The sequence below is a fragment of the Crinia signifera genome, chromosome 9 (assembly GCF_055691185.1).
Source record: "Crinia signifera chromosome 9, ASM5569118v1, whole genome shotgun sequence".
Classification (NCBI taxonomy): Eukaryota; Metazoa; Chordata; class Amphibia; order Anura; family Myobatrachidae; genus Crinia; species Crinia signifera.
In genome coordinates this window covers 70,445,937-70,473,412 of record NC_139225.1, presented here as the reverse complement: position 1 = coordinate 70,473,412, position 27,476 = coordinate 70,445,937, and the positions used below count along the sequence as shown (strand labels likewise).

Sequence of the window (27,476 nt, the reverse complement as noted above, 5' to 3'; positions counted from 1 at the left end):
ATGTAACGTACGTTGTAATACGTATTGGAGGCGGTCCGCTATTAATTTTGTAAATATTTTCATATCCTGATTTAGCAACGATATTGGGCGGTATGATTGTACCAACGTAGGGTCTTTATTAGGTTTAGGGAATACAACTATTCTTGCCTCATTAAACCCTATAGGTGGGGTATGGCCTTTTAATAAAGAGTTAAACAATATCGTTAAATGAGGAGTTATTTGTGGGGCTAATATCTTATAATACTCTGCCCCCAGTCCGTCAGGTCCTGGAGATTTCCCTTTTTTTAATGATTTTATTATTAAGAGTATTTCTTTATCAGTGATAGGTTCAACTAGGGATTTCTTTTCTTCTTCTGTTAGAACAGGTAATTTCGCTTTTTTGAGAAAATCCATCCCTATTATAGGATCATCTATTGGTGAGGTATATAAAGATTTATAATAATGTAAAAACGTTTCTGAAATTTGAGTAATATTAGTTGTCTTATTATTATCTGTTGTACCCATTTGTTTAATAAATGAGGTTGATGAATAAGGTCTAATCAAATTAGCTAATAATTTACCCGTTTTATTGCCCCTTCTAAAGTATTTATTACGTTGGTTATCATATGCAAATTGTGCCTTTTCAGTGCATACTAAATCATATAATTGTTTGGCCTTTTTATATTCTTCCCTGTTTTCTGCTGTTTCATTTATCAGAAATGTATTATATGTTTCTGTCAAGTTTTTCCCTAGATCTTTTAATTGTGAAGTTAGGAGGCGACGTCTCCTCGACATGTATTCTATAATTTACCCTCTTACTACTGGTTTTGAAGTGGCCCAAAATAAATTAATATCTTCTTTGTGTATTGTGTTATCATTAGAATAATTTTGAAACGCTAAATTTAGGTGTGTGCAAAAATCAACAGATTTTTCCATATATGAAGGAAATCTCCAATTAAAAGATTTTACTATAGGGAGGGGTAGTGTTAAAGTAAACCAGACAGGTGCATGATCTGATATTATAATTGGTTCGATGTGTGTCTGAACAACTTTACTTATTAGTGTTTCTGTGACAAACCAAAAGTCTATCCGTGACAAAGAATTATGTGGATGAGAAAAAAAAGTATATTCGCGATCAATTGGATGGTGAGTGCGCCAAGGATCGCATAAGTGCAATGAATTAGCTAGTAGTGATAGTGTAGATGGATTGTTTTTTGAGGTATTGGTGGAGGATGTCCTATCTAGGCCTACTGATTGGACACAATTGAAGTCACCACCCAGTATGATCTCTCCCTCTGCCCAATCCATTAGTTTTGTGTAGATAGTTGTGAAAAAGGAAGCGTTAGGGCTATTAGGAGCATATATAGTGGCCAGTGTATATTGCACCTCCTGAATTTCTACTTTTAAAAATAGATATCGACCCTCAGGGTCACTGAGGATAGACTTCACCTGGTGTTGTAAATGTTTATGAAACATAATTAATACACCCCTGCGTTTAGTATTAAATGAGGCAGTATAATAATTACCTGTCCATGTATCTCTGAGTGTGTTCTTATCTGATGATTTCCAGTGTGTTTCTATATTCCATGTCACAAACTTTATCTCTCTCTTTTCTTGGTTTGTTTTGATTTCTGGCATATTAACCCACACCTTCTCTTGGCCTCGTATGCTTGGTTTGTAAATATATCTTGACCCTATCCGCCCCAGCACACGGATACTTGGGCTTTAGACATTTAGCAATTTGATTAGTCCTTATACTACAATAAACGTTTCTACAATTGGAACTACCTTTTAATATCTTTAAATGATCAGTTTTTCTCCCTCCCACCTCCCTATTCAATCTATATCAATCTGCTCCTTCCTTGCGGTGGGATTTTGGTGGTATCAAAGAGTCCACGTATTTTCTTGCGGCTTGTGGAGAGTCAAATATATATGCTTTCCCATCATGATTGATTTTCAATTTGGCAGGGTACAAAAGTGCAAATTTGAATCCGGATTCAAATAAGCATTTGCATATTGGTGAAAACTCGCGCCTTTTAGTGGAGACCATGTAAGAAAAGTCCTGAAATAGTAAAATTTTTTCATCTTGGTACTTTAAATTTGAGTGCTTTCGATAAGCATCCATTAAACTAACTTTGTCTGCGTAATTTAGGATTCGCATTATTACTGGCCTTGGTCTATCTCTTGCGGTTTGTCTTTCCGGTCCGATTCGGTGTATTCTTTCGATCTGTAAATTGTTACATGTGGTGGTTATGCCCAGTTCTTTAAACAGCCATTGTGTCGCAAATTGCATTAATTCATATGATTTAACAGATTCTGGTACCCCGATAATTCTCACATTATTCCTCCTGCTTCTATTTTCAAGATCTTCTAATTTATCTTGCATTGTTGTTAATTTTTTTGTGTTTTCTTCTAACGTAGTGCGAGTTATGGCTAAGTCATCTTCTAGATCTGAGATGCGTTGTTCAGCTGTTGTTATACCTTGTTCTTGTTTATTTATCTGGATAAGGGCTGCATCTAGTGATTCTTTCAGTGGTGCCAACTTCTTATCCAGTAGAGATGATAATATATTTGTAATTTCTTCTGTTGTAAATGATTGTGGTATCTCAGTAGATGACTTGTTAGCCCATGATTGTTGAGAACTTGCTGGTGAAGCAGGAGTCTAGTGTTGAATTATCTCGCCCTCGTCCTCTTCCAGTTTTGGCCGATTGAGAATTTTTTGAGGCTTTTCCAACATATTTATCCATTTTGGAAAGTATGTTGAATTTCTCTTTTTGCTGTTTATAATTGCTGAGTCACCAAAAAATGAGTATAGTCGTTTCAATGTTTGGTTAGAGATCCGTTATTCCGCCAATGGAAGGGTGGGGGGGGGGGGAATCTGCCCGTTCAGTGTTAAATCTCTGCAGTTTGAGGCGATATCTTCCGACCTCAAGTTTGTTGGTCAGTCTGTACACTTTTCAGTTCTAGCCAGGTTTGGGATATAGCTTTCAGTCCCTGTTTTTGTTGGCAGATCTATGAATTTTTTTGTAGATCTTGATATCAAATGAGCATCTGCGGCCCAATAGTATTTTCTGTGTATCAGAAGATATTGGCTTCCTGCCCCAGATCTGTTAACAGATCTTTTATACAATTTCTGCAGATTGAGAATTTTTCAGCCAAATTTGTTGGTTAGTCTTATTTCTATATTTTCCCCCCTTCTCCCTTCCCCTCTTCCTCCTCTCTCCTCCTCCTCTCCTTTAACAAGCAACTGGGTTAGGAATATATCTGCTATCTGGTACAGTCTAATACATAGTCTCTGCAACTTAGTTGAAATATTTTACAGCCCCAGATTTTATTGGTCGGATTTTAGCATGTGCCGAAAGAGTCCAACAATTTGTCCCCCTCTTGGCAGTCATATACAATGGCTTCTTATCCTTTTCTGTCACCAATGTTCATTCAGCACACCCTGTGTGCCCACCAAATCAAAAAAAAAAAAAAGAGAAAAAAAAAAAACGTAAGGTCTCACCGTCTGCAGCACAATCCTTCTTCCCAGCTCTATCAATTTTTGTCAGCCGGTGTCAGGTGTCGGACTTTCCCCTCCGTCGCAGGTTTAGCTCTCACTTATTTCTGGGGTATCTTGTCCCCTAGCTCTACTGCGACTCCTTCCTTCCCCGTCCGCTCACTGCTACTGCCCAGCGTGTGATTCTCCACTGTGCCTCCGTTTTAGATCTGGCTCTCTCGTGGTGCGCTGCGCTATGTTGCGGCTCCCTCCTTCCCCGTCCGCTCGCAGCAGCTGCCCGGCGTGTAGCTCTCCTCTGTGCCTCCAATTCAAGTCTAGCTCGGGGTACACTGCGCAGCGGCTCCCTCCTCCGTCCACTCACTGTCGCTGCCCGGCGTGTAACTGTCCTCTGTGCCTCCGTTTCTCTCGGAGTGCACTGTTCTATGCTGCGGCTCTCTCCTTCTCCGTTCCTTCGCAGCAGTTACCCGGCGTATGTCTCTCTGCTGTGCGCCGGAAGCCGTCAGAGCTCCAGGCTCCGGCTATCATCAGACGCCGTCTCTCCTGTGCTGTTCTTTCTCCCCACCTGCCGTCTTCTGCCAACAGCACGGATCTTCTCCAAATCTCTCCGCCAGCACGTATGTCCATCCGGACCCTCAGGTACGGTAGGTCCCAGCAATTTTTTTGGGGGATATAGGCTATTTTCTGCCCGTGTTTGAAGAGAGTTCTGTAGGGCACGTCTGTTTCCCTCTCTCACCAGGCCACGCCCCCCTGTTGTCAAGCCTTCCTTCTTAATATTTCATGATGATAGGGCTGTTCTGAGAACAGTACCCAAATTTTTGCCGAAAGTGGTTTCTGCTTTCCATTTAAATCAGGATATTGTTCTTCCTGTGTTTCAACCCCCAGAGGGTTCCAAGAAAAGGGACAAATTGAGGAATTTGGATGTGGTGCGCGCCTTGCGCATTTATGTGGACAGAGTTAAAGTTTTTCGGAAGACAGATAGTTTACTGGTCTTGTATGATGTACACAAGATAGGCTGGCCCACTTTAAAACAGACCATTGCTAGGTGGTTGAGATCAGTTATTGCTTTTGCATATACTAAGGTTGGTAGGCCTGTACCGGCCAGGATAAACGCACATACCACCAGGTCTGTTGCCACCTCTTGGGCGGTTCGCCGTGGGGCTACGGCTGAGCAAGTATGCAGGGCTTCCACTTGGTCATCTGTTCACACTTTTGCCAAATTCTACAGGTTCCATGAGTTCGCGTCGGAGGACACATCATTCGGGCGAGCAGTAATGAGAGCTGCAGACCTGAGCGTACCCTCCCAAAGGACCGGCTCTTGAATGTCCCAATTTGAAGCTGTGTAACAAGGACCATTGTAAGAGAAAAAAGGATTTTTGTAAGAACTTACCGTTCGAATCCCTTTCTCTGATATGGTCCTGGTGACACAACGATCCCTCCCATACGCTCAGTCGGTATTGCCGTTTTCATGATGTGTCATGTTATGATGGTAAAATTTAAGTTTGTGCATATAATTTGTTCAGGCGTTTGTACTGAGTTGATGTATTCCAGTGGCTTTGAAAGTTGAACTGAGGATTCTGGGATGCAGTGGAAGGAGCCTACCTCTCTGAAAGCTTTGGTATAGGTGCCTGACTCCTGCGGACCCTCCTTCATCCCAATGTGAAGCTGTGTCACCAGGACCATATCAAGAGAAAGGGATTCGAACGGTAAGTTCTTACAAAAATCCCTTTTTTGTTTAGCAACTAATGTTCACAATAACATTTGCTGCTTCTTGCTTAATGTTATTGCTACTGTATATCACGTTAGTTTGTCATTTCCAGTAAACATTTGAGCAGTAATATGGAATTCATAAGACTGAATTGTTATTGAACGTGTGCTGCCAACCAAATGCAGTCTTTTAATAAACAATAGCTTCTTAACAGTAGCAATGGTTGTCAAGTTTGCGATCGACAGAAGATTTGCTCATTGTACTTTTGTCTTTCTTTAGCTCACAAGAAACTTGCAGAGTCTCCAGCGTGGATTGACAGACATGAAAAACGCATCAGTGAGGCTCATTGGTTCAGGAAAGTTGGTGAGATATTTGTAATGCTAACAATTTGCACTGTAAGGACCAACGTTTTACTATGTCCTTTCATTATCACTGCCAATTCCCTGCTAACTGCCATGTTACAGGCTGTGAAAAAAGTCAGTAAGAAGCTTATTGGCTGGACATTTATCTCTCTTTATCACCCTTGCATTTATTTATTTTTACGGATTAATACACCTGCCCCATAGTTGACTACCTGCTGCTCAAGCTGCCACTGAGGCTGGCCAAGCCAGTCAAAGATATGAGACCATTTATTTTATGCAGCACTTAGGCACATGGACTGGCTGGCGGAGGGAGTGTGACCCTATCAGTTCATCTGGAGGTGCTGCTGTGGTCTTTGGGAACAAGGAAGAAAGGCAGTCATCATATGGTCATCATCTTCCAGGGCCCGAGCACAGTAGCAATAATTTACACAGCCTCTGTCTCTGCATGCTCCCTCCTCCTTAGTAACAGCAGCTTTGGCAACATTTGCCTGAAAAGCTACCGCTTCATAGTTCATACCCTCCAACATGACCCATTACATTAGGTACAAAATGCTCTGTTCCTGGACTTCCCTGCCAGTTGGAGTTACAGAGGTTGGACTCCAGCACAGTCCAATTTTCAAAGGGGGAAGGGGGGGGGGGTGTCACATCAACTACCAGTGAGTCCAGGACAGTGATGTTTGGAGTGGCATTTGGTGTGGCTCCCTTTTTTGAATATTGGACTGTGCTGCAGCCCCAGCTCTGCAACTGCCACCGGCAGGGAAGTCCAGGAACAGAGCATTTTTTACCTAATGGAATGGGTCATGTTGGAGGGTATGCCGTCCTCACTATATGAGAAGGCAGCAAGAGAAACAGCAAGAGAAACAGCTGACATCATCAAGTAAGTTATGGGGGAGGAGTAATTATGATAGCTAATATTAAGAATAAGTGGTAACAGGTTAATGCTTTAATGGATCTAATAAAGATACAGAATTTATATGATACTGAAGGAAATACTTACTGCATTAATGTACATTTATCAAATGTTAGGGGTGATTAATAATAGGGATTAAGGTAATTATTGTAAAAATGTTTGCTATATTAATGATGCTGATGTACTTACTAGTTTTTGAGAAATGGTTTAACTGTGAGGACTAATGGAGAGGGAGACTTTTCATAATCCCATAATTTAGGAAGGGACTGAAAACAATGAAGCAGGACACCAAATTTTGTAAATAATAGATTGTTGGGACAGGGTGCATACCCCTCTGTCTCAATTTCACAGGAAAGCAGCATTCATGGTTATTATGTTCTCATACAACGTGATTTTTGATGTGGAGATGTATGAATCTGCAAATAGCAGTAGCCCGGTAATTTAGCTGACAATAAATCACACAATGACCTCAGTTCACAGTTTATAGGCAATCCGGTGTGTGGTATAATGTGTAATAGGCATTACGGCATATGGTATAATATGTGATTGGCATTACAGTGTTTGGTATAATATGTAATAGGCATTACGGTATGATGCATATTGTGTAATGGGCGTTACGATGTGTGGCATAATGTGTAATGGACAATTTTACTGCACACCTACTGACCCTATTTTTAGTGTGTGTGTGTGTGTGTGTGTGTGTGTGTGTGTGTCCAATTATTTTTCTGAAACAGGGCAACAACATTGAATATGCGATCCATCATGCATTACATATTGGAACAACTGTATATTCAACCTAATGTTGCTTGAATGAATGTCTGGTTCCTGCCCATTTTCAGGATCAGAGTCACGAGCTTCATTGATCTGCAAAATGCAGAATTATCACTCTCTGTTTGGTGCAGGTTGAGTAGTATCAGGTGGGAGCAGTTATGTTCCCTATTGCAGGTGTTGGCTGGTGTTGTGTTTAATTATGCAATTACTTCTGCGGGTTTGCTGCAGAACGTCATTGGAAAAGAAACGGTCACACATGGATCCCACTGTGATCCACACAGGTGCTGCTGTACATGCAGGTGCCCCTTCAGGGCTTGAAGGCCAGAGGTAGGTGACCCCATTGCCTCTGGGAGTTACACCCCTGTGTCTGGTGGGCCCTTCGTCTGGTACTGTAGTTCCTGTTTTTTGCTGCTTCCAAGTCCTGGAATGGCAAGTCACCTGGGGTTGTAGTGTGAGTAAAACTGATCATGATGTCTCCATACTCCAAACAGACTAGATAAGTGGGCAGATAAATGGAAAATGAGGTTCACTGTTGATAAATGTTAGGTCATGCATATTGGGAGACATAACCAGTGTGCTACCTTTAATCTAAATGGGGTATTAATAGGGAAATATCATCTGGAAAAGGACCTACTGTAGGAGCACAAATTGATAACAAACTTGGGTGCAGTGTTTAAGCTGGGAACACATATATATACAATCGTCGGGCCGTTCTTCCATTCTGGGTTGGACGGCCGTTCAATTGTATAGGTGTGTACGCTGTCCCGACTCCCTCTGTACGAGCGATAAACTGCCAATATCGGAACAAAAGTGCAGTGTGTACGCACGTTCGATCGATATGCTGGCCGTTCTTGCGACTATACTGCCAAAGCTGGAACGCCTATGTGGGTGTTCCATAGCTGCATGATCTCTCCTACAGCACAGCATATAGTCACTTTCTCAATTGTCATTGTCATTGCATGATGGTTAACACCCCTGCTGCACAGGTACTTGTAGTGCCACGTAAAAAGTTAAGTCCGGCAAACCGCTCTGAAGAACGGTGTATCTGGCGTCTAGATGTAGTCAGCCGGCGGGGTGACTAGAGACAGACATATGGCAAATAGCCGTAGTGCGCGTCTAGATGTAGTCAGCCGGCTGACTACATCTAGACGCGCACCCCGGCTATTTGCCATATGTCTGTCTCTAGTCACCCTGCCGGCTAACTAAATCTTTTTACATGGCACTACAAGTACCTGTGCAACAGGGGTGTTAACCATCATGCAATGACAATGACAATCGAGAGAGTGTGTACAGTGGTACAATCTTTTTCTTGCGACTGTTTGGATGGGAGTACATCGGACATCGCAAGTAAAATTGTACAGGTGTGTACGCGCATATCGGCTGTTGTTTGTGGACGGTCCAACGCGTCTACGGTCGGTCGAATGGTCGCAAGAAAACAGGGATTGTATAGATGTGTACCCAGCTTTAGTCAAGGAGCAGCAATTAAGGCCAACAGGATTCTAGCCTGTATAAAAAGGGGCATGGAAGCTAGGTACAATACAGTACAAGGTATTGGTTAGGCCTCCTCTGGAATTTGGAGTGCAATTCGGGTCTGCACAGTACAAAAAGGACATTATAGAACTGGAAAAAGCTCAGCAAAGGGAAACCAAGCTAATAAAAGGAATGAAAACTATGAGGAAATATTAGCCAAATTAGGGAAGTTTACTCTTGAAAAGAGACATTTAAGAAGATACATGCTTAACATGAATAAATATATCGGGGCAAATACTGTTTAAGGAACTATCAGTACACATGGGCATACACTTTGACTAGAGTAGAGAAGTTTTTAGACCCTCCGATGGAGATATTTGTTTTACATCACTAAAGCTGACCATACACCTTTTGATTTTCTGCAATACATGGAGTTGTGTGCCAATAATCAAAGCACAAGTCAGATCAGCCAATAGGTAGGTGTCCCAAAGAAGGATCCCTCAAACCTTCACCAATTCACCAAAAACCAACAATAAGAAACATATAACCTTTCTGGCGCTCTGGTCTCCAAAACAATTTCAATCCTCTCACATGAAGAGTACCATGCAAGAAAAAAGTTTTGGGTAGTGAAGTACGTTTGTCTAAGTACTCAACATTTATTCACATATATTAAAAAACAACATAAAATCACATAAAAAAAATAGCAGATAAAGATTCAGCACACAAAGTGCAGGTGCATAAATGTCTTATCCTAAATAGGGTTGGAGGATGGGTAATTACCGGGAATCAAGGGAACTGGGTGTAAAGCTGTTTCTTGTGAGCATATGATCGGTCCCAAAGAGAATAATCAGCTGGCCTCTCTGGTCCCCGCATCCGACTCCTCTGTTCTCCATATCTGGGTAATTTGCAAGTAGTTCCACCAATGCGTTTCTTCCCCTAACTGGGGACTTTCTCACCTCACCTTGATTTTCTGTCCATCCAACCAACAAATGCGCTAGTCGGAATAAAAACCTGCTAACAGATCCCGATTAAGCCTTCAGGACACTTACTGTAAGATAAGGGACCTCCATCTTGTCAGCACTGCCCCCTGGCTCTGCACGCTATGTGTGTGACTTCTCTCTATGCACCTCCATGAGGCACACAGAGATGAGGACTGGTCAGAGAGGATGGGCATTGGAATTCAAATAAGAGGCATGGTGGCAGATTAATTCGCTCATTTATCATTAAATATTTGCGTTAAATTGAGGAGGTGTTCGTGGGGATAGCTGCAAATATTTATCATCACCCAAATGTATGAAAGAGGGACTGCTGCAGATGCATTCCCTCTATTCCTGGCAGAAGCTGCATTGGTCACTGCAGCTAATGCCATCTGAAGATAACCTGCATATTGCCAAATAATGAAGGTGACTATGGACTGCATGTACAGTATATGCTTATGTGCCAGTTAGATGTCACATTTAGCTGCATTTTAACAATGTCCTATCCAATATATATATATATATATATGATTTAAATATTCTAAAATAAAATGACATTACATTATCCTGTACTATGAGACTCTGCTTGATGATATTTCCTTCTGTCTTCAGCCTGGAATTTGGCAGTACGTTCTCAGGATTCCCTACAAATGATGAGAGATTGCTTCCTCCTTTCATACAAGGTATATAGAGAATGAGATATGTAGAGAGGTAAGGTGGTGTGGAAGTGTTGTGAATGTATGTTTACTTCTGTTTCCTGTCACAGCTATCCCTTTTCTGCCCTTCTGACAAAACATTGCTAGCCCAGAAGTCATGTTTATTGATGACAGCAGCCGTGGACCTGGAACTGGCCAGGAATGCTGTAACTCACTCAGAGCAGGTAAGAAATGAAATGCTAATTAAATAGAAGATAAAGTAAACTTTTTTTTCCTGCTTTCAATGGCAGGCTCTAATATTTTTTTTTTTGTAGCATACATTTTTCTAATTGAATGTTTCTCAAGAAAATAAACCGGGGATTAAAGGGCCCACCGCTGCACATACCAGCAGTGAGTTATTCCCTGCCACACCTCCCACAGACTATTTTGAGCAATGTCATTTGAATGACCCAGTGCAGAGAGCAGGGTGGGTTCTCTTGCCTAAAGGACATGCCTTATACCTAAGGGAGGCAGGCCTCTCCTTGTGTGTGCAAAACTAATAGAGGAGTCCTTCCGTCTATCAGAGCTGAGGAGTACAGCCACATAGTGCTTCTAATCATCAAACATCTGTTCATTTTTCTGATTCACTGCTCTCTGAATTAAAGACAGCTCACAAAAGCTGTAACTGGCACAGAAAGAGTTTGACTTACCTAGTTAATTGTTGCAATGGGGCAGATGTATTAATCTGCCTATAACGTTTGGCGAATAACGATTCCCGCTTCGCCAGCATAACGTGGAGAAGTGGGCAAACGTTATAGGCAGATGTATTAACCCCCCCAAAGCCGATAAGGAGAGCCGTTATCCCCAGCGTTAACGGCTCTCCTTATCGACTCCTTCGCCGCCCCGCACATGTGCACTCGCCGTCCCCCCCCTGGCCGGCTTTCTGGGCATGCGCGAGATCTCGCTAAAACCGCGAGATCTCCAGCGCAGCCCAAGCCAGACGCAGGGCTAGCGTTGTCCCCATAGTGGGGGATAGGACAACGCTAGCCCTGAGCTGGTGAAGCGGCCGGGGCGAATTAACGCCTTGAAGGCTGTTATCACATCGCCCCGGCCGTTAATCCCTGGGGGGGATTGCAGGGACAGCCCCGCCGAGCGTAACTCGGCGGGCTGTCTCTACCGCACGTTAGGTGCGCTAGTAATACATTAGGATAAACGTAATCCCCCCCCCCCCAGTTAACCAGCGTTAAGTGCATTTTGCACTTAACGCTGGTTGATACATCTGCCCCATTGAATCATACAGGGTTTATCTTTACAGAAAAGAGGATGTGATGTTAGTGTATTAGAATGCTTAATATTTGTAGACACTCCCTTACTAATATGTGTAAGCCTGAATCTTCGGTGATGGCCCCTAGGACCAGGGGAATGTTGGGAAGTGGGTGTTCCTGAGGCAGTGTGTCTGGAGTTGGATGGAATAAAACAGCACAGCATTGAACTCACATGTCTCTGTGGGGTAGATTTATTATTAGGCGATCAGGGGAATATGCACTATCCCTGTGCCTTATGGCAGGGGATAGCGCTTCCCCTGATCTATGACACCCGCCAAGCAGGTGTCTATCGTGCAGCGCTGTGGGCAGGAAGCATAGCGCAGCTACGATATTTCGTGCTGCACGCCTGCCTCCTGCCCAATTTATGAACGGTCAGCATCGCTGACCGTTCCGCCGCCTGCAGCTATCGACTTCAACAGCTGCAGGCAGCGATGCCCTATGCCTACAGCAGGGACAACGCTGTCCCTGCTGCTGGCTCTGAGCTGCGCTGGGATCGCGCATGAGTAGCGAGATCCTGTGCATGCGCAGTCCAGCCGGCCGGACTACCCCTGTGTCCTTATGACTGGATTTACAAACATATGAACAAAACATGGTGTCAGAAGAAGTTTACCTTGGACTGCTAGTGCTCTCAGAGTGTGAAAGATCCTGCAGCAGTCTGTAAGGCTGTGATACTCAGTGTCTGCAAAGCCTGCCGTGTGCTCCTCTCTTCAAACAGTGAGTAACCATGAATAAACTGGCTCCTCCAACCGGCATGCTGATGTCTGGTAACTTGTCTGAGAACTGGAAAAGATGTAAGCAAAGGTTTAATATATATCTTTCTGCATGTGGAGCTGCTACAGAGGCTGACAAAACGAAGGCAGCCATTTTCCTCTATGTGATAGGAGAGGATGTGCTGGACATTTATAATAGTTTTCAGTTTGCTGAGGGGCAGAATATGGTGCTATCTTCTATAATGCAAAAGTTTGAAGATTACTTTGTTCTTTGTGAAAAAATGTGACATATGAAAGATATAAGTTTTTCACATGTGATCAGAAGTCTGGAGATGAATTTGATCAGTATGTTATAGAGCTGCAATCACTCAGTAAAACCTGTGAGTTTGGTGATTTAAAGGATTCACTGATTAGAGCTCTTATTGTCTGTGGAATACCTGATAATGGACTCGGAGAGAGACTGCTGTGAGAGCAAGACTTAACACTAGACAAGGCAGTGACTATGTGGAGATCTGGAGAAATAACTAGATTTCAAACCAAAAAGTTACACTAAGAAGCTGATGGTGCCGTACATGTAGTGCAGAAAACAGAGCCAAGCAAACCTCCATTCTCAAGAATGAAGCAGTCTAAGCCACAGTCTAATAAGGAGATTTGTAGTAGATGTGGAAATGCTCACAATCCTAAAATGTGCCCTGCTTATGGTAAAACCTGCATGAAATGTGGTAGACTTAATCACTTTGCCAAATGCTGTAACATGAAAAGTGAAACAACCAAAGTGCATGCTTTTAAACAAACAGAGGAGTTCTTTGTGGATTGCATTGAACTTTGCAGTGCAGATAAGAAAGAATGGATTGTCCCTTTAACTGTGAACAAGATTGTCATTCCCTTTAAGCTTGAACTGGCGCGCAGGTGAATTTAATATTGTTTTAAGACTATAAGACTTTTAGAGTAAAACCTAAAATTCATCCAGCCAATGTGAAAATTACAGGGTACACTGGGGAGGAAATTCCTGTGAAAGGAATTATTGACACTGAAATATAAGGGACAACAGTTTAAAACATCTCTACTGATTGTTAATAAAAATGGGCAACCGATTCTAGGATTAAGTTCCTGTGAGTAACTAAGCTTGCTAAAGAAAGTTTTACGGTGACATCACAAGTAGAAGATGACTGCAAATCGATGTTTACAGAATATAGAGACTAGGGGGGAAATTTACTAAAGAAAATTTGTAAAAAAATAGGTGTATTTGTATTTAGAAATACACTTATTTTTGACATTTACTATCCCGAAAATACGGCAATTTGTATTCGTATTGATGTGCTATCAATACGAATATGAATTGCCATATTTTCGGGATAGTAAATGTCAAAAATAAATGTATTTCTGGATACAAATACACCTATTTTTTACAAATTTCCTTTAGTAAATTTCCCCCTAGGTTTCTTGCCTGGAGAGTATAAAATAAATATAGACAGGCAAGTTTCTTCCGTGATACACCCCTGTAGAAAAGTGCCGTGTGCGCTGAGAGAAAGACTGAAACAAGCGTTAAATCGCATGAAAGCCTTGGGTGTGATACAGAAAATTGATGAGCCTACTGAATGGGTAAGCTCCTTAGTAATTATTGAAAAGAAAAATGGACAACTCAGAATATGTCTAGACCACAGCGATTTAAACAAAGCTATTAAAAGAGAACAATTCAAACTACTTTCGGGTAAAAAAACAGTGAAAAAACCCATGTCGACCGAAAGTCATGTTGACTGTTTCTCATGTACATTCTATATGTGGGTATTTTGACCTTGTCGGGATTTTAAATGTCGGGATTTTGACCCATTGGGGATTTTGTCCTTGTCAGGATTTCATACTGAATCTGGTCAGACTGAGTAGGGAACATCAACAGGTGAAACAGAAACTGTTCCATGACAGGCAAACAAAAAGCTTATCTGATCTAAAATCGGGTGACCAAGTCCGTCTCAGAGTACACGAGAAATGTATTTGGGTGCAGAAAGGTATTGTGCAAGTAGCAAGCACAAGTAGCACCAAGATCTTATACTATACGTACAGAGCATGGAACGGAAGTAAGAAGTAATTGGGTGGATTTAAGATCTCAACCTAACCATAATGAAGACAACATGACTGAAGAATACCCTTCATCTGACATGTATGATGATCCTGATAATGGTGAACAAACCACGATTCTAAAAAGGTCCAACATGGTCGATGAAACACAGACTGTGTATGAAAGACCCAAAAGGGAAGTACGCAGTGCTGAGAGACTCGTTAGAGGGATGCAGTTACAATCCCAACCGCCCAAATCTCGACACTTTCTTCCTCTGTGGGTGTCCACAACACCCATAGAGGGAGAACAATTTAGTGTGCCGAGCGTAGCGAGGTACCGGGACCGATGCGCTGCGATCCACGTCCCCCCTTCTCTGGATTTCGGCGGTAGGGATTCTGAACGCCGGGATTCTGACCGCTGGGATTTAGAACTAATCCTATGTTAGATGATGTTCTTAATATTATGTTGTTAATTGTTGCATTGAAGCATACAGGGTTTATCTTTAAAGAAAAGAGGATGTGATGTTAGTGTATTAGAATGCTTAATATTTGTAGACACTCCCTTACTGATATGTGAAAGCCTGAATCTTCGGTGATGGTCCCTAGGACCAGGGGAATGCTGGGAAGTGGGTGGTCCTGAGGCAGTGTCTGGAGTTGGATGGAATAAAACAGCACAGCAGTGAACTCACATGTCTCTGTGTCCTTATGACTGGATTTACAAACATATGAACAAACACCTTGCATAGGTCATTGTGTTCCTGCCCCACCAAGGCACATGTAACCTTGTTTTCTGCATCATGCAGGACATTGTACTTGTACCCCTGTCACCCGCTATCTCTCCTTGTCACCCTTTCCTTGTTGCCCACAGCCTCACCCTGCCTTCTGTTGTCACTCTCTGCCTCCTTTTTCCTTTTATTGTCACCCTCTGCCTTTCTATGTCAACCTCTGTCTCCCCCTGCCTTATGCTGTTACCCTCTGCTTTTCTCTGTCACCCACTGCCATGTGGCATATTGTAAATTTGGGTTGAAGGAGGGGCCCAAATTACAGTTTTGCACCTAAGCCCACCACTCGCAAGTTCTGCCCCAGCATATGAGCCTTTGGAATGGAGCAGATATAATATGGCAGCAGGCAAGCTGTATAGAATAGGGCTGGAAGTACACAAGGCCAGTTACCGTTGGAGAAAATTAAAAATTAAAAATTAAGGAGGGCTGGAGGATGGGAATAATGAAGAGAGAGAGAGAGATGCAGGATAGGGGAGAGTAGGCACAAATAATAAATTAACCATGAGGTTATAGAGTATGGGCCCAAGATGGAGGAGGAGGAAGAGATACCAATTAAGGACAAGTGGGTACTGTACAATGGCATTTCTGACAACACTAATGACAAGTTTTGTACAGTCTTAGAATTGCTTGCCTAAGGAATTGGAATCCAGAGCGGGGACACAGTACGTCAATAAACTGTGTAAATCCCACTGCACTAATGGTGCATATTGGACACACGTCTAACACCAGCATAGTTGCTATGCCCTTAGTAATCTGGAGACAGCAAGATCCAAAACCCACAAGGGTGGTTTTTGCAAAACCAATCCAGAACCAAAACATGAAGGACATACAGATCCAAAACCGGAACACAAAACCCAGAAAATGGCCGGGTACACATCTTTAATACACAGATGACTCAAGAACTTACTTGCCTACCTGACCCTCTCCATGCAGGAGAAAATGCTGTTCCTGGACTTCCCTGGTAATGTATGATTGCCATCACCTGTGGGGAGCTAGGTAAAGGTGTTTCACCACAGGTGATGGCAATCATACATTACCAGGGAAGCACAGGAACAGAGCATTTTCTCCCACATGGAGAGGGTCAGTAGGCAAGTATGCTCAAGAACTGTTGCAGGAGTATTAACTTCAGTTCCAAATTTCTTCTATTTATTTTTAAGCATTTTACCTTTTTCAGATTCAAACTTTAGGTGAACAGATGCAATATGACATATTCCTATATCCTTTGTGCAGGTTGAGCTTTTCATCAATTCATTAGAGAATATTAAGCTGTGTCGGGAGATATGGATTGCCCTACACTCTACAGGTATTATTTGTTTGTATAATACTTGTTATAAAACCTGACTCTTGGTGGACATGATAGATAAATATGGTGCTTATGCTTTCAGAACTTAGTCCAAACTTTAAAAGTGTCTGTAATTTTATGCTAAAAGATTTTAATTAAAGCAAATGAAATACATATATCAGCATACCTCCCAACATGACCCTCTCCAGGAGGGACACAATGCTCTGTTTCTGAAATTTCCTCTTAATTTATGGATTTCCATCACCTGTGCTGAAACACCTTTCTTATCAATTACCCTGTTTAAAACAGGTGATGGAAGTCCAGAAACAGAGCATTCTGTCACTCCTGGAGAGGGTCATGTTGGGAGGTATGTATCAGTATGTTTCTGTCTTTGACACTAGTCCAACCCTTTACAACACCTCTCTAGAATTGCCCCTTCACACCAATGAGACAGTTCCAACTATACACTGAAAAACAGTTTCAGAATCCCATTAACGCAATTCTTTCTAATCACAGGTAATCCTTTTCCAAAATTCCTACCTAATGCTGTTGTTTTCCCATCACTGTTAACATAGTTTTAGGGAGGGATCATATGCTTACTTGGGGCCTGATTCTGATTCACTTGTTATTTTGTTTCTGTGCAGACACTGCAGAGTATATGGGCTGCTTTATTTTTACACTGCAATAGACATCAGTTTGAAGTACAAACCCCACCCAAATCTAACTCTCTCTCTCTGCACATGTCACTGCACTGGGTCCCCGCTCATTACATATGCATGAGCGGAGACTTGCTCACGCTCGGCACACTACTTTATGCTCTCACCGCACCCTAGTGGGTGGTAGGGCATGAAATACTGCCTACCGCTCCAAAAAAAAAGTGAAAAACCCCATGGACCTTTTGACTGGCGACCTTCCCCATTTCGACCTAATGTGTGTGTCGACCTTCTTGTTTGTCGACCTTCTTAACCGTATAGCGCTTTAAACAAGTTCTCCACCCACATGGCTGGTCTGTCCTGTCCAGTGACAGATCCACACTTTGGCTCCCACGTCACATGTCAGAGACGGGACAGACCTTATATACTGGGTATACAGTCCTTAGGTTGACACACCTAAGGCTGACATGTTTTGTGTCGACCACTGAAGGTCGAAACTCTCAAAAGGACTACATAGCTTTAGGCCGACAGGGTCATTAGGTCGACACAAGCATTAGGTCGACATTGGGAAGGTCACTTGTTTGGGAGTCAACATGAGCCAACAAGCAGTATTTCATGCACTACCATCCACTAGGGAGTGGAAGGAAAATAGAAAAGTGTGCGGAGCACAGCAAGGCACCGCACCTGAAGCACACTGCCCATGTCTACAGTGTCGACATTTGGGACAAACAAGAGAATACCCATGTCGACCTTTTCAGTGTGTTGACCTACGGCCTTTCAACTTTCAGTGGTCGACCCAATGCAAGTTGACCTTAGGTTGCTCGACCTAATAATCCACACCCCTTTTTCTCTTAACTTATCATGGCAATAAGAAATGATGGATTTCACGTATGCAGGGACAGAGGCTTCCGTGAGATGTTACTGCATGTGAGTAGTTTGCTGACCACATGTACAGGTGTCCATTGCCGGGGAGGGTTCTTACAGGAAGGGGTGCAGAAAGTAGCCCATAGGTTACAATGGCAAACACTGATTAAAAATAGTGTTCGCTACTATGGCCAGGCTCCAGAATGCTTTTGCTTTCTAGAGATTGTTAAAATCTGCAATAAAGCAGCCCCCATAAGAGGACTATTGCAGATATCTCAACTATATTAAGGGGACACCAGCAGCTACTGTTGTATACACTAAGGCAGTGGTTCCCAAAACTTTTTAAATCATGGCACCCTAAAGTATCAGAATATTTTTCACGGTACCCCTAGGCCAAAAGTTGGTTACTAATTTCAGGAAAAATATTAAATTAGTTGTGATTTAAATGTTTTCCTTAGGCCCACTTATGTGGTGAGAAACGTGATTCACTTCAAGCACGTAGTTTGCCTATTTCATTGGCCATAAATAACTTGAATTGGTTCTGGACCACCAACCTAAGGCATCCCTGCAAGTGATCCAAGGCACCCCAGGGAGCCTAGGCGCACAGTTTGGGAACCACTGCACGAAGGACCTATACCTGTCACTGGGCAGTAGGGGGTACATTTACTAATGCTTTTTAAAATTAAAAGAGGATGTTGTCCAAAGCAAACAATCAGATTCTGTCTAGCATTTCTCTATTGCATCCTAAAAAATGATAGACCTAATTTGATTGGTATTGGTTGCTATGGGCAACATTACCTCTTTTTATTTTTTAGAAGCTTTAGTAAATTCATCCCTGACTGAATGCAGGTAGTAGTGCAGGATGCTGGAACAGGTAATCACTGGGGACTCTATGGAGAGAAGTGTGAGACATCTGACCACCCTGTCACTCCTCCCACAGAGTACTAAGGTTCTACAAGATGGCTACAGCACATATGCAGTATTATATATAAGCCCATACTGTGGGTAAAAAGTGGGTGCATGGACATGGTGCTGGACACCCCTGACTCATGGTCCTTTGTGCACTCCATGTAGTGTTATACAGCAAGAAACAAATAAGAGCACTGGTCAATGACTTTTGCCAGTAGTTCATAAAGTACTGTTCTTGTGTTTCCAATAAGTGAATTTAACCATCATCTTACCAACATTTCAGTAAATGTAGTCAAATAGCCAGTATTTAATCTTTATTCAGTTTAATGTAAATGGAATGCAGCCCAATTTATTTGTATTTCCCTTTTGTATTTTCCTAATGTAATTATTAAGGAATAAATGTACAAAATATTGTTTTTATAGTACTTTGGGTGGTTTCAATGTTAGTCATTAATCCCCCAGGCTTTTTCTCTAGCCTGTACAAAGGGATTGAATGGGCTAGCATATACAGGGGGTTATTCTGGTTGATTTGCAAGGCTGTGAATTCGCAGCCTTGCGAGTCCACCAAACCCCATCCGGCGAACAACCGCCCCCTCAAAGTGCGGCTTCGCCCGAACAGCTGCGAATGGATGTTTTGCATAAACATCCATTCGCATGGCTCTTGTAACCGCCCACATCTTTCGATAGTCACCGACCATCGAATGATGTTTAGCGTGCACGCATATATGTGACTTTTTAGTTACTTACATTTGTGTGCACGCTGGCGTGGATATGGGCGGGCAGCTGACATCTGGTGATGTCAGCTACCTGACACCCACACCCGCGTCACTGCCTCATTACCATGAGAACGCCCAGCGTTCTCATGGGAACTCCCATGGAACGCTGGGCGTTCCCATATGGTAATGGGGCAGCCCGACGCCCCCCACCCATCTCCGCCCCCCACACCGCCATGGGTGCGTGCACCCAGGGAACCGAAAGGTCGCCGTGGGTGCACGCACCATACGCCTGCAGATGCGCAACATCGGTACTGCGTGCGAATGCGATGTGATCTGAACGAGGCCCACAGTCCCTTGTGTTATCTCTGTATCTGTACAAAGGGTTAGATACAGTCCCTTGTGTTATCTCTGTATCTGTACAAAGGGTTAGATACAGTCCCTTGTGTTATCTCTGTATCTGTACAAAGGGATAGATACAGTCCCTTGTGTTATCTCTGTATCTGTACAAAGGGTTAGATACAGTCCCTTGTGTTATCTCTGTATCTGTACAAAGGGTTAGATACAGTCCCTTGTGTTATCTCTGTATCTGTACAAAGGGATAGATACAGTCCCTTGTGTTATCTCTGTATCCATACAAAGGGATAGATACAGTCCCTTGTATTATCTTTGTATCCTTACAATAGAATTGCCACACCGGACAAGAAATGCTTCAAATTATTCGTGAAACATGACCTGTTTGGAGAACTGTAAATAACGAGAGTACTGCAACATTTACTCCATCACACAGATGATTTTCCCAATGACCCGACTGAGACTCTTTTGCTCTTATATGAGTTTGAAATCAGAGCCAAATTAAATGACCCAGGGTTGGAGACTGTTCTGGAGTCTGTATGGGAGCTTCCCAACCTGGACACCAGGACCTTGGAATGCATTGCAGGTAAGTTACAAAATGGTTGTTACCTTATCCACATTACAGTATATTCAATCAAAAAATAAATGAGTGTTTACAGTATTCCAAAGAGCAGGGAACTTGGAATGAGGAATGGTGATCACATTAGGGATAAAATAAGCATTCAGCACAGGCACTTACTGTGATTGCTGATGTATTACATTATACATATACTGTACTTTTGTATGAGGCAGTCTTTTCTTTAAATATCAAGCATTTGGAAACACCTCCTCCAGTAATCCTTTATTTGTCTCTGAAACCAATGATAATAAATATAGGTCTTATATGTACAATATAACCATGTATTTCTGCTTGTTACAGTTAAACATGTGTTTTTCTTTATTTTTCCAAGCTGTATCCATGGAAGCACCAGCATATTTTCCATCTGTTTGCAAGAGAGTTTTACAGGTTGCATTATCTCTGTATAAGAAGCAGAACTCACTTGATGTGTCAAGACTAAGGTATATATTTCTCCTGCACTCATATTGTGATGTAAAGGGGCTTTCCCATGAAAGCAAAGTTCAGAGATGGCAAGTTGCGTATGGAATATTTCTCAGCCTCTTCTCCCATTCAAATGCTTTGTCCAATGTTATACTACTGTGTCCAGCTGTAGCAGCTCCCATGTCTATTAGAATAGCTTTGCACAGAGGCCAGATACTACAAATTTCTTCCAGGCGGAATCTTGAATGACATTCTACAATGCAAACAGTGTTCAGAATAGGCTTCCTGCACTTTGTCCCCTTGGGTAAAACTGAATGCCCGAGACAAGGAGTCAACTTTGATGCCTCCTGGATGGTAGATAATCACCTATTTGAAATGGTTGAAGCATAACAACCATCTTGTCTGATGGTAGTTCAGGCAGTGAGCTGTTTTTGTGATCAGTATAAATAGTCACCAGAAATGATTATCATTCTTAAGCTACCCATACACCTACAGATTTCTTGTCAGATCTGGCTGGTTGGAATGAGAGCAAATGACAGTTGACTTTCCTTGGAAATGCTGGAAAACTGACAAACTGTTATTCAGAAATTACCAGATTTTTGTTCCAACCAGCCAGATCTGACAGTAAATCTGTAGGTGTATGGCCACCTTAACAGATAATGCCAATCTTGGAGAGCAACTTGATGGCTAACAGTTTTTCATCCCCAATGGTGTTGTTTCACTCTGAAGCCTTGAACTTACCACTTCCCCAACTGATACTTTTGTAAAAGCATTTCTCTGACCCCGACTGTGGAGGCATCCATTATCAGGAAAATAGGCTATTCAAAGGTGGGTTGACACAAAGGAAATGGAGAAGAAGCACTGTTTTAAAGGACTAAATGTCTTCTCTGCCTCAGAAGGCCACCCTCAAGCATCTTGGCGATCCTTGGTGAGAGCGATGATGGGAGCTGCAATAGATGAATAGTTACTGATGAACTGCTGATAGTTACAGAAGCCCAGGAATAGATGTATTGTTTTTAACCCCACCAGGCACATCCAATTGACAGTGGTGTTCACCTTCTCAGGGTCCATTTGGGGCTGGAGTCTGAAATTATGTAGTCTTGGAATGCCAGCTTCTTTTACTCAAAGAACTTCTTAAGCTTACAGAAGATCTGATTACAGGGCCGGCGCTACCCGCTCAGCAGAGCCTGCAAAGCAGGGAGGCGCCATGCTGTATAGGCGCTCTCTGCTCTGCCACTGTGTGCAGGGAGGGATGTGCGGTGCGCCTGTCACATCACAGTGTGTGACAGGCAGCAGCGCCGGCCGTGATTAAAGCAGCGGCAGCAGAAGCACGGACTCAGGAGCCGGGGCTTACATAGGAGGGCAGCAGCGGGGGACGTCTCTTTCCTTTACACGCTGCAGTGCTGAGCCCCGCCCCCTCCCTCCAGTGACGGTAGTTGAGGCCTCCGGCGCTAGCACTGATTCTGCATTCCCAGAGCCTGAGCTGCTTCCTCCTCTGGACCTGGCATACACCTGCTGCTGGTCTCCGCAGTGCTTCTCCTGCTGCTGGCAGGCCCCCCACCCAGCACCAGTGGTATGTTGACATTATTAATAATACCTTGGGGATATATGTATGGATGTCATTTTGGGGACGTATGTATGTTTCTATGAGGGAGGCAATGTATGTATGTATGTATGCATAAGGGAGGCAGTGTATGGATGTATGTATTGTATGTATGAGGGACACAGTGTATGTATGTATGTACTGTATGTATAGTGGAGGCAGTGTATCTATGTATGTATTAGGTAGTCCATCTATGCCCGCCCCCCAGTCCTTCATTCCATCCCAGTGCCTACCCCCACTCCCTGCCAAGCATCTGTCCCCGCTCTACCTGCCCAGTATCTGCCCCCTTCGCCCTGTCAAGTATCTTCCGCTGACTAGCAATAATCTGCCTCCCCACTATCCATGCCCAGCATCTGTTCCCCCTCTCCATGCCAACCGTCCATCCCCCTTCTGTCTGCCCACCATCCATCCCCACTCTCTCCCTGCCCAGCATCTGTCCTCCCCTCTCCCTGCCCACCATCCGTTCCCCCACTCCCTGCCCACCATTCATCCCCCCTCCCTCTTCCCAGCACCTGTCCTCCTCTCTCTGCCCAACGTCTGACTCTCCCATCCCCAGCATCTGTCCACCCTCTCTCTGCCACCATCTGTCCCCCTCTCTCTGCCCATCCTCTTCCCCTCTCTATGCCCAGCATCTCTCTCCCTCTCTTCCCATCTCCTGACCCCTCTTCCTGCCCAACATCTGTACCACCCTCTGCCCCATGCTCACTTCCCAGGATCTATCTCCCCTCTCCCCACATCTGTTCCCCTCTTTCTGCCCAGCAAATACCCATCTCCCTCCCCCCCCCCCCCACAGTGTCTGTTCCCCCCTTTCCCTGCCCATCATTTGCCCTATTGATTTGTTTTAAATATGGGAGGGAGGGCGCAAATATAGAGTTTGGCAGGAGGTCGCTGGACACCCCTAGCACCGGCCCTGTCTGATTATCTTGGAATCGGACAAATACCTCACATACATGCACCATGACAACTGCTGTAAACAAACAGCATGCATAATAATTAAAACAAGACAACTTATACAATCTCTACTTCTTGTGTCCAGCTTATTTTTTTTTTTTAAACACCATTTCTTATTATACATTAAATAATTGTATTATTCTAAAAAGTAGTAGTGCAGCAATATTATTACTATTATAATATTATTATCCTACCAGTATATTTTTGGAATGCGGGAGGAAACCAAAGTTCCTGGAGGAAACCCACGCATGCATGGGGAGAATATACAAACCCCGGCAAAGTTAGGGCCATGGTCAGAATCAAACCCATGACCTCAGTCCTTTGTTCATGCTGCGCAGCAAGCAATGACCACAGCTTCTATGGCTGAGAATCTCCTAGCTGCCAGGGATATGCCATTTAAACCCCAATCTATCCAGCTGTCCTGGTTTTTCCACCATTCATAAGTTCTGCAACCGTCTCTGTTATACATAGATATGTGTATACTATATACACAGTGCTTTGGGAAAAATGTTCAAGGTGCTAAGTGTCAAATGCGCTATAACCAGCGCTGTTTTACACTTTTATTGAGGATCTGTATGTAGAAAAGCAGATTGCATAGAGAAACATTTAATGATTTTGCTGTCACCATACTATTGTATGGTGGGGGAAATAATGCAGATGTTACAAAAAAAAAAACAATAAGTGCACTTGTGTTTCTTATTATTGTTCACATATCATTAGGCCTACTTGCCATTGTGTATGCCACTCTGCCTGCAATCGATTTAAAAATGGGCAGTTTCTAATAGCCCAGTGCTCTGGACTTGCCACCCAGGCTAAAATTTGCCCTGATCTCATTCTTGCTTCTCTACCCTGACGAGGAGGTTCTCCAGCAATTCTCATGGCAAGAGATTATCAGCAGCATCTATTCTTTTGGGCCAGAGCATCCAGTCACAGTGGTGGGTAGTGGCTGCTTGTACTTGGGAATAGCCGTATTCACCAGCCCCCCCACATGGGGATTTGGACTTCACTGCACCTGACCCACAGGTCACGGCCATCTTCCAGGTTCCCTTCTACAGGTGCTGGCATGGGAGAGCTGAAGATTCATTACGAACATACAAGCTTGATCTGAGGGGATTGGTGCTAAATCCCGTCGATCAAAATCCGATGCCGGAATCCCGACAAGGGGGGGAACGTGGATGCCCCCCCTCCCTCCTTTCGGGCTTGCTGTGCTCGCCATGCAGCGGGCCCGGTGCCTTGCTGCGCTCTGCACACTAATTAATAATTATCGTGGACACCCATAGAGGGACAAAGTGCCGGGATTTCAGCGGTCGGGATTCAGGCGTCGGGATTTCAGCTGCATCCCGATCTGAGCCAGGAGGACAGTGAGGTACCAGGGAGTAGACCGAATCATGTCATTGGGAAAGCCAAGGTCAAACCAGGAATCACTAATGCAGTGGGAGTCAGGTACAGGAACAGGTAGCTGAAATACAAGGATGAAGAACACTGGAGCAAGCTATGAGCCTATGCTCCTTATATAGTTGGAGTTCAATTCTGTTGCCAATAAGCGGTACTCTATGTGCCATGCCTGGCCCTTTAAATCTGATACAGTGGGGTGCATGCACCACTATGGGAGCTGTGGCTGCCACTGGAGGCAGGGAGCTGGATGAAGAAACGCTGACACTGGGGACGTGTATGTGTAGCAGCATGTGACTATTACCCATTTTTCACCAAAAACCTGGGTTAGTAGCGGGTGTTCCCTTTGTTGATGCTTGAAGATGACATCATCTCCAAGCACCAGTGATCCAGCACAACCAGTGTTGGATTTCTCGGTAACTAGACCCGGATAATTTTTTTAAGGACCCTTTTACATGGCAATGACTACTAGTATATTCAACACTAACCCAGGTTATTAGTGCGGTGGAAAAGTGATATTATATGCTGTGAGGAATTATAAAGATATTATTTTCTGAACACAGCCGTAGTTTGTCATATAATTAGCATTTAAAATCTATTATAATTTGCACAAATATTCTATAAAATAATTTATGCTAAGTGCAAGAGCTTTTAATGATATAAATATAAACTATTGAAAATAGCTTTTCCATAAAGGTTGAAATCATGTTATAGATCAGTTTTTGTGATTGTTTCATAATACACATATACTTTAAAATAGTATTTTGAAAATAAACTTTGATCTTGATTTCTTTTAGCCTTTTTGGGAAAATGGTGCTAATTTCTCAATTAATTTTGCTTCATGTTAAAGAAGCTATTTAAATTGCCTCTTATTAGAATAAGGGAAGCTAATTGCAGTATTTACCATTGAAATTGTTTAGCATTGTCTTGCTTCAAATAAGTCTCACACTAGAAACTGTTCTGATTTACAATTAGAAGCTGTACATCATGGTGTGAGTGTGATTTTAATCTGACACCTAGTTGGTTAAGTGTGTTTAAGACTTTTTTTTTACCCATTAGGCCAGTATATACCAAACTACATTTCAGAAAATATATTACATGTATACTAAAAATGTAAATTTCTTGGAAATATGTGTGTACAGACATAGTGGTGTGGCAGAGTATCTGTACATATCACTAAGTACAATTTAGTTATTTAACCAATGTATTGGTTTTACTAAAGATAAAGCAACTAAAGCGATACACTGTTATATATAGTTGGGACAATAATTGTGCAGCTTCTGTGCTCCTCTGCTGCTGTTTTGCTGCACTAGAAACATTTGGTGGGCCTGATTCAGGTCAGAAACAATCCCCGGTGTATTCATCCTGATGCAGGGAATCCCTAACCTTCCCTTCCTACAGCCTAATACTAACCCTCCCTCCCCCGCAACCTAAGCCTAAACCTCCCTCACTTGTGCATAACCCTAAACTTTGTGCCCCACGGCCTAACCTCAACCCCACTTCTAAAGACCCACACACACACAGTGCAATTCAGGGTCGCTTTCGATTTGATTTTGTCTACATAGTCAAAAAGCGAAATCAAATGGTTTTCAGCCACATTGGATCACGATTCGATGCCCGTTTTATATTGAATAGAAAAATAGACTGTGCAGGCAAGACTACATAGTACAGAGATAGCACAAATCTGTGCTATATAGTCAAAATCTAATGGGTACACTGTGCTGTACGATTCAATCCCTTGAATAGAAACTGAATCACACCGTGTGTATGGGGCTTAATTGCCATACCCTCCTCCCCACAGCCTAAACCTAAATCCCCCAAGCCTAACGCTGACCTGCCCTGCATACTTATGATTGTCACTTTTTAGGAAATGCTGCACCACAAAATTTCACATGTAAAAAGAATGTTCAAATAGAAACATACATACCTAAAATAGTATAGCTTTAATACACACACACTAATTTTACACCAGTATACATTACCACGCCAGGCTCCAGCGGTGACTCTCCCCTGCACCTCAGCCACACAGACAGCGTGGGTGAGAGAGCTCACCTCACACTGACTGCTTGGCGAGGTGGCGTCCTCCGCACTAATTACAGCAGGGATCCCCACTGTCATACTGCTGTAGAAGCACTCAGCTCAGATAGGCTGTAGGCGTTTCCATGGAGACACTTTCAGCCAGTCAGGGCTAAGTGCTTCAATAGTACTATGGCAGGGGATTCCCCTCTGTCATAAGTGCGGAGAAAGCCACCTCACCCCGCAGTTAGTGTGATGGGAGTAGGCTCACCCCGCAGTCAGTGCGAGGGGAGTTTGCTCACCCCCGCTGTCTGTGTGGGTGAGGTGCAGAAGAGAGTCACCGCTGGAGGCTGGAATGGTAATGTAAACTGGTGTAAAATTAGTGTGTGTATTAAAACTATACTATTCTAGGTGTGTGTGTGTGTGTGTGTGTGTGTGTGTGTGTGTGTGTGTGTGTGTGTGTGTGTGTTTTTATTTGAACATTCTTTTTACAGGTGAACTACAAGTCCTAGGGGGCCCA

At 43.2% G+C, this 27,476-nt stretch overlaps 1 protein-coding gene across 3 annotated transcripts in view; it reads left to right on the top strand.

Moving 5' to 3' along the window:
* TEX11 (testis expressed 11) overlaps positions 1–27,476 on the top strand; it is a 188,311-nt gene that overhangs the window by 129,523 nt on the left and 31,312 nt on the right. For all 3 annotated transcript variants that reach the window (XM_083159168.1, XM_083159166.1, XM_083159167.1), the window contains 6 exons: positions 5,463–5,546; positions 10,286–10,356; positions 10,440–10,553; positions 16,411–16,483; positions 20,392–20,541; positions 20,906–21,014. In XM_083159168.1, coding sequence (XP_083015294.1) covers positions 5,463–5,546; positions 10,286–10,356; positions 10,440–10,553; positions 16,411–16,483; positions 20,392–20,541; positions 20,906–21,014 — 601 coding nt within the window. The remainder of the gene's footprint in view (positions 1–5,462; positions 5,547–10,285; positions 10,357–10,439; positions 10,554–16,410; positions 16,484–20,391; positions 20,542–20,905; positions 21,015–27,476) is intronic.